This window comes from Physeter macrocephalus, chromosome 21 (assembly GCF_002837175.3).
Source record: "Physeter macrocephalus isolate SW-GA chromosome 21, ASM283717v5, whole genome shotgun sequence".
Taxonomy (NCBI): Eukaryota; Metazoa; Chordata; class Mammalia; order Artiodactyla; family Physeteridae; genus Physeter; species Physeter macrocephalus.
The window spans coordinates 118,407,688-118,415,748 of record NC_041234.1 but is presented as its reverse complement, the minus strand read 5'-3'; the positions used below and the strand labels follow the sequence as shown (position 1 = coordinate 118,415,748).

The 8,061-nt window shown below is 54.6% G+C and overlaps 1 protein-coding gene across 8 annotated transcripts in view; it reads left to right on the top strand.

The window, feature by feature from the left end:
• The first annotated feature begins 2,832 nt into the window (after positions 1 to 2,832).
• The window catches only part of CD99L2 (CD99 molecule like 2), a 116,722-nt gene continuing 111,493 nt past the window's right edge, over positions 2,833 to 8,061 (top strand). For 6 of the 8 annotated variants that reach the window (XR_003677890.1, XM_028482622.2, XM_055081850.1 and 3 more), the window contains exon 1: positions 7,033 to 7,846. Coding sequence is in view for 7 of the 8 variants with exons in the window: in XM_028482622.2 (XP_028338423.1) it covers positions 7,750 to 7,846 (97 nt within the window). In the remaining variant the exon portion in view is untranslated. Of the gene's footprint in view, positions 2,970 to 7,032; positions 7,847 to 8,061 lie in introns of those variants that run through there. The other 2 variants (XM_024116787.3, XM_028482621.2) reach the window with 1 other exon arrangement.

Here is an 8,061-nt window from a genome sequence, read left to right as displayed (position 1 = left end):
CAGGATAACTGACCTCGGACATTTGCAATATTTTGACTAAAGGCCTGTTTTTTTGTCCTTTGGGTTTTTTTGAGTGGGTGTCTTTGGGCACGTGATAAACACGATCCTTTTCTGTTGCTTCTTGTTCCCGTGCCAGCTCCGGTGCTCATCCCCTGTTCTACAGGAGCACACTGTTTAGGCCCCGCGCCATCGCCTGTTACTATTCATCCTCGCCGTAGTTCAGTCTGCTAGAATGGAGGCCAAGACACTTTTTCTGTAAAGCGCTAGGTAGTAGATATTTTAGGCTGTGTGGGCTCCACGGTCTCTGTTGCAACTACTCGATTCTGCTGCGGTGGCACAAAAACAGCCGTAGACCATACAGAAACGAATGCGCGTGGCTGTGTTCCCACCAGCTTCATGGATCCTGACACATGAATTTCGTCTAAACGTCCCCTGTCACAAAATAACCTTCTTTTGATTTTTTTCAACCATTTAAAGGTACAAATACCATTCCTAGCTTGCAGGTCATACAAACGGGCGGGTGGGCTGTATTTGACCTGCAGGCCGGTGTGCCAACCACCCCTGAGCTAGAAAACAGTCTACCTGCATGTTACACTGTGGCCAGTGTCTTGCTGCTGGGACTGAGGCATCTCTACTACACATTGACCAGTCAGAGCCCCAGCTGCGTGTGACTGAGATGCCTCACTTAGAGGCTGCATTTTCCTCACCTCCTCAAGCCTCCTCAGTGTAGCTGGGTGTGTAGGTGCTGAGGTTCACCCATCAGAGCCTGAAGGGCTCTAAAAGAGCATGATGTCTAGTGCCCTCCTTACAGGTGGGACTCCTGAAGCCCGAGGGCAAGGGAATGGCACGGGGCACCCGGAGTTAGTGGGAAAACTGGGGGCATATTCGCATCCTGGAATACACAGCAACTGCCCAACCTCACAGTAGCCAGTATTTCTTTAGCTGTTACAAGAGTAACAAGTGATGCGTCTCCGCTCACTGTGTCCGAGGCCACTTGCTTTCCAGTATCTCATTTAATCCTTAGCACGACCTTATCGCGTCCAGCCAGGATCGCCACTCTGTCTGGCTCGGAAGCACAGGTTCTTAGCCATATTCACCTGCTGGGGTTCCTGGAGATGCCCCTGCCCCCCTTTGACACTATGGGACTGGACCTGGTTAACTCCCCAACCCCAAGGAATCTCCATTTTGCTCCTTTTCCCTCGTTAATTACTGAGGTGATACATGAAGTTGTTGTGGGAATAAAAAATAAGAATAAAATGCCTGGAATATGCCATGTATATCGTGTGTGTTCAATAACCACTAGCTATTTCTGTTAATTCTCCTGCTAGTTAGTGTCATAGAATAAGCACTGCCCTGAAAATCAGAATATCCACTCACTCCTTGTATGTTTTGTTTTTGCAGCCCCAAGATTCAGAGCAATGGAAAGAAGTCACAGAGGGAAAGATTTTGGCTCCATCTCAGGGAGACCCCCACCCCCTACTATGGCTCAGAGGGTGGGGGAAGCCTCTGGGGGGGGGTATGGAGGTGCGGCCCTGTGGGAGACACAGGAAGCCTACCGAAGGGACACTGGGGGGAGACGGTAGTAGCCACCCTCAAGGAGGATGTGGCCCAGGGCAGCCTGTGTCGAATAATGAATGGCTCGACGACTCCGGGGAGCAGCGGCGCTTTCTCTTTGTCTTTGAAAGCCGGCTGCAGCCGGAGCCCTTCTTGAGAGCTTTCACGTCAAAGGCTGCAGCGGGCATTTTGCTGTTACAGTCAGTGTCGGAATCTGATTTCACCCGGTCCCGGAAATGGACTCGGTTGGAGGGGTTCACGGGAAAGGGCTGCAGCGCGTGTGTCGATCACTGAGCACGTTTACAGATCGACTCTGCAGATGTGAACTCGCGCTTTCAGCGCATTCATCAAAGCCTCGGGGGAGCTGACCCTGTCCCTCCTCCTTCCTCCCCCGGGCCCGCGGCGCTCGGCTCCAGGTCACCCCGCAACTTCCCTCTCGCCTGCCCCCCGCGCCCCCGGCCTCAGGCTCGTTTCCTCCAGACGTGGCCGCTGTTTGCCAACCGCGGCCAGCCACGAAAATGGACCTTTTCTTTCATCTCTGGGCAAGGCTCCATTGCAGAATCAGCTAAGTGGGAGGGCAGCCGGCGGTTCCGACAAACAAGTTCCGCCAAGGCGACGGGGGCCGGAGCGCGGGTGCCGGGTCCTGGAGCCGCAGCTGGAGGGACCCCTAGGGAACAGCCCTTTACCGGGAGGACACCGAGGCCAGAACGGGAAGAGCCCTGTTCAAGGTCACCCGGCTGGCAGAACGCACCAGTCTGGGTGCGCCGCCTCGGGTCCTGCTCCGGGCCCTAGAGGAGTCTGGCGCTCCGGGTGGAAATCACCGCATACCCTTGCTGCCGGAGCCTCCGGCTCCCCAGCCACTGTTGACTCACTGCTCCGGGCCCGCAGGGCCCACCTCTGAGACTTCCCTTTCGAGGGAGGGATGTGAAGGGGCCCGCGGGCCACGGGCCGGCGCTGGCCGGGACCCAGACAGCCTAACCTGCTGGGTGCCCGCGGGCTCCGCCCCTCCAGCTCCAGCCCCGCCCGCAGGCTGCCGTCCCGCCCCTCGTGCATAGGCCCCGCCCCCGAGACTGCAGGCTCGCCCCGCCCCTCGCACCACAGTCGCAGTCCCACCCCACCTCACCTCGTCTCAGTCGGGCACGCCCGGACGCCAGAGCTCGCGCGCGCCCCTCCTCCTCCCTCCCGGGGCCGCGCCGCGCGCGCCACGGCTCTGGGCGACGCCCTGCAGTAGCGGCAGGGTTCCTCCCTCTTCTGCTCCTCCTCCTCCTCCCGGCTCCTCCCCGACCACCCCCTCGGGCGCTCTCGCGCTAACTGTGCTCCTCTGGGCCCCGTCCGCCCGCTCCCAGCCATGGTGGCCTGGCACTCGGCGTTCCTCATCTCCCTCGCTTTCTCCTTGGCCACTCTGGTCCAGAGAGGTAAGGCGGGCGGGGGGCACGCGGGGACCCCGCCCTCTGGGCGCGTGGGGCGGGGGCCCTGCGCCCCGTGGGCCCGGTGGTGCGCATGAGCGGCTCGGCCCCCGCCCGAGGGCCTGCTGCGGAGGCTGCCGGCGGGCAGGCGGGGCCGTGCGGGAGGATGGGGCGGGGGTGCTAGCCCCGAGCCCGCGGGGGCTGACCCTGCCGCAGCCCATGGGGCCGGTGGGGAGGACCGGGACCCCTCCCGGTGCTGGGCTAGAAACAGCGGGATACTCCCCCCTTAAAATCCTGAACAAGGTGTCTCCGCCGGTGACAACACCTGTCCCCGGGAGATTGCCGTTGGAAAAACCTTGAAGAGAGCACTCATTCCCTGAGCAGGGCTTCTCAAAATGTGTTTCCAGGCCACCTGCAGCAGAAACACCTGGGGAGCTTCCTGTGCTCACTCCTACTTTGTCAGGATCTCGGCGGGGATGGGGGGGTGGACGGGGAACGGCGGTGTGTTAAGTCTAACCAGCTCCCCAGGAGCTTCTGGTACCCGCCCCAGTTTTCGAGCCATTGGTGATATTTTGCCAGGGAGGAGGAGAGAGAAATTCTACCAAATCAAGGAAGCAAGTTTCTTAGACCCTCGCTGCTCCAAGTGTGGTCCAAGGCCCGCAACGACATCTCTTGGGACTTGTTAGGAAAGCAGCATCTCAGGCCCCGCCCCTGACCTACTGAGTCAGATTCTGCATTAACTAGATCCCCGGGTAATTCGCAGGCACATTTAAGTTTGAGAAGCATCTTCTTAGAATAAATGCAGTCTGTGGTTAAAACTAGGGTCGCCAAGGAGTCCCAGCAGAATCTTCTTACACTTACTTACCTCATCTCCACATCAGAAAAAGAGGTTGAGGAAAACACTGCAGTTGAGCACAGAATTGTGCTCTGAGCTTCCTGACAGAAAGGCAGATTCAGCTAGTTAAAAACACATGAGCTCAGCAAAAACAAAACCGTGTCCTATAAGTGCGTTCTAGTGAGGGTTATGTTACTTATAAGGAACACTGGAAAGCAGTAGACAGTCCAAGGCAGTTTTGCAAAAGATGTAGAAATGTTTCTCATGCGGGCAGCCCTCCTGGAGTCTGTACAAGAGGAGCCATTAAGCATTCTACAAAGGTGCCAGGCTCTGTTCTAGACACTGATGCTGCAGCAGTGAACAAAATTCAGGCTCTGTCCTCGTGGAGCTGACATCCTGATGCGGGAGAAAATAAGTGCAAACATCGCAATCTATATACTATTAGTGCAGTGAATAATAATAAAGCAAGTTACAGGGTTGTTGAATTTTGTTTCATTTTTCCCTTTGGGGTTAAGATTTTTATTTTGTTTATGATGCATTTGTGGGGAAAAGTATGATCACTTGATTAACTTGTATCTAATGATATGGGACATTTGAAAGTGGAAGCGCAAAAAAGTTCGAAAAATGATGCTCCCTTCAAGGCTGTCTTCTGCAAGTCTCCAACATGGCAGGCGCATTGAGAAGGTGAGGAATTTAAATGATGAGGTGTCAGGTGTTCATCATCACGGGTTACACTAGGGGATTTACAAAGCGGTGGGGGAAACTGCAAATGGGTGCAGCTGTTTTACAGATGAGGCAATGGAGGCGCACGGAGGCGAAGTAACTTGCCTCAGGTGGCAAAGCTAAGATTTGATTCCAGGCTTGTCTGATTCCACTGTCCTTGCTTTTAAGTACCAGGCATGATGCCTTTACACCTGGAGGCTGCCCTCCTCCTACGCCTTACTGGCCAAGTGGCCTTGGGAAAGTGCTCTGAACTTGGTTCGGTTTGCTCATCTGTATGATGCGTAACAACTCATAAAGGTATCTCGAGGGAACCAGGCGTGTGTCACCCTCAGATTTGCAGCCCTGCCGCCAGCTACCGTCTCCTGAGTGCTTGCTGTGCACCACTTCGCATACATGTTTTTAATTGCCCCAGGAGTTTGGCTTGTTGGGTATAATCCCTGCCTTCCAGATGAGGGGCCCCTGCTCACATAACTCGGAAAGATAGAGCCAGGATCCCACCCATTTAAGATTGCTAGCCAGTGATCTTTTTAAATTTTAATTAACGCTGAACCAGAAGAAGCTTTTGCTTCAAGGTAGGGCCCCAGTTTCCTGGATCTTTTGTGCAGAACAACATGACAAATACGGGTTTTGCATTGGTCCCCTCTGGGGATCCGGGCAGTTACAGTTTCAGAGCTACTGTGTCAAAATGAACAAACAGGGCTTCCCTGGTGGCGCAGTGGTTGAGAGTCCGCCTGCCGATGCAGGGGACGCGGGTTCGTGCCCCGGTCCGGGAGGATCCCACACGCCGCGGAGCGGCTGGGCCCGTGAGCCATGGCCGCTGAGCCTGTGCTCCGCAACGGGAGAGGCCACAACGGTGAGAGGCCCGCGTACCGGAAAGAAAAAAAAAAATGAACAAACACAAAGCAGGTCTCAGTTAGGTACCCACTGGCTCTCCGGGAGCCCCCAGGTGGTGGATCAGGTGGGTCTGCCCAAGAGCCCCTTTCTTCTTGGTCCTGGTCCTCAGTAATGAGGTGTGACCTAGAAAGCCTGGCAGGCCTCAGGAGACACTCAGGACCTCGAAGCACGATTGTGAAATCCGCACGGACTCAGGCAAGTTGAGACAGATTTTAGGCTCCCAGGAGTTTGTTAACAAGTCATTCCTGTTCTAATTACAGATGGGCTTTTAGTTCACTGTGTATTTTACTAGTTCTGAAAAATCGTCTGAGGACAGGTGTGTCACCTGTCTGCACCTACAGAAATGGGAAGCTGTGCTTTTGACTTCCGGGGAGAAGAATCTCAGTGGTACGGGTGGGTAACAATCATCCGAGGGCTCCGCTTCCCCAGCGTCTTCCACGCGCCAGGCCCTCGGCGCCTCGCACACATTTACACCTCCTAACTACCCCGAAAGCTTGGCGCTGTGACCCATCTGTCTCCTGATGTTCCTAATGGCTCTTTGCATACAGCCTTGAAAAGTAACGGAGTGGTAACCCATAACTCAGATGAAAAACGTGGTCCAGTGAGGTTTTGGACTTGAACTCGGGTTTATCTGAGTAACCAAGGGAGGGGTCATAAATGCAGATATATCCAGGGATGGGGCAGGTGACAGAAATATGAGCCGTGGCCAAGAATGTGTGATGAGCCTGTTGGCAGATCTCCAAGTGCCTGCTCCTTTAAAGAGAGGTAGCCCGGCCAAGAGAGGGAGAGTGCCAGCTGCGGAGCAAGCCTGCCCAGCGCTACCACGGTGCAGGGCAAGTCACTTAACCGCTTGGTGCCTCAGTTTCCTCATCTGGAAAATGGGGATGATACCACCATCCGCCTCATGGGGTTGTTACTAGGATTAAATGAGTGCAAATGGATAAAGTACTTAGCACAACACCTGGCTCCGAGTGAGCTCTGTGCTAGTAACTATCATTCCAAGCCACGTTTGGAAAATACACAGTGCAAACCTTGAAAATATTATGCTAAGTGAAGGAAGCCAGACACAAAAGCCCACGTGTTGCATGATTCCGTTTATATGTAATGTCCAGAGTTGGCAAATCCATAGAGACAAAAAGTAGATTAGTGGTTGCCAGGGTCTAAGGGAAATGAAGAGTGACTGCTTAATAGGTACCAGGTTTCCTTTTAGGGTGATGGAAGTGTTCTGGAACTGGATAGAGGTGGCGGTTGTACAACCTTGTGAATGTACCAAGAACCACTAAATTGTGCGCTTTGAAAGGGTGAGTTGTATGGTATGTGGATTATATCTCCGTTTAAAACAAACTCACTGCAGTCCAAGCAGAACAAATGAGGGAGGTGGCAGCACGTGACCCCTGGGTTGGGGTGGGTCTTCAGGGCCCCTGAGTTTGGTGGGGCCAGGGAGAGTAAGATCAGAGAGGGCCTCGAGTGCTGGTGGCACTGGGATCCAGGCAGAAGCCCTGTGGGTGACTTGGGCTATTGGGTTTGAGCCAGACGGACCCCTGGGGCTCCTGCAGGATTGGCCCAGAGCTACTTACCCCTGCTTGCCTGAGTGCAGCAGTGGCCCCTGCAAAGGTGCATCCTGGGCAGGGGGCACCTTCCCTGTCCTGCATGGCTCAGGGTTGCCCTTATGCACCCGTCACTGCAGTGGACTGACAGGGTCTAGGGACTGTTTGCCTTTTAGTCTCACCTGTTTTGACGGGTTTGCAACCCCTTCCTCACTGTCAAAGGTCACATCCCATCCCCTCCATCATTTTGGATACCAGGTAACAAAAATGTGTGTGTTTCTTAAACGCGCGCACACAGAGAGCTCACCCAAGAGTCGGTGTTAGCAGGCACTGCGGAGGGGCCTGCAGCAGAGGTGACGACGATGAGGGTGATGAGGCTGTTTGGCAGCTCTCGGGGGAGCCTGGGAGCAGCTGATTTGGGCTTTTGTGAATTCAGGGAAGATCCTTTCCAGGCGCACTGACTTTCCCGTTCTGGGTTCTCCCCCCACCTGCTGTTGGTGCTCTCCCTGCTGTGTGTCCACTCCTCCCCTTCGCGCGGGGTGTGCATTCCTCTGCTGCTCTTGGTGTGTGGGGGGAGGCCCGGCTCTGGAGGTTCCTGTTCCCCAAACCCAGGCTGGGCCCTCCCTGCGCCTGGCTCACAGGTCCACTGACTGGCCCACCTTGGTCTGCATGTAAAAGCCTAAAGTCATCCTAAACGCGTAATAGAAACAGGGGAGAAATCGTTCATGCAGGTCAGTGTTCCAGATGGCCCCCAAAGATGTCCATGCCCTAATCTCTGGAACCTGTGACTATGGGAGGTTACATAGTGATTTCGGCCGGCAAGAGGACCGCAGTCTTTGTCTTCTTTGAAGAGAGGATTCAGCAAAGAGACCAAGACTGCAAAGCAGGTACAGACTTGATTAGAAGCACAGTGCATGTGGGAGAGCACACAGGCAAACTCATGGAGTAGGGGCGGCAATGCCTTGCGCTCTGGGGTAGCTTATGTAGTTAATATGGGGTTAGTCTTCTGGGGTTTAGATGAGGGTGACCCTCCTTTTTTCTCCCCTATGATCCTGTCATCTGCAATTCCTTATTTAGGCTTCCACCAAGCACTATTTTTTTT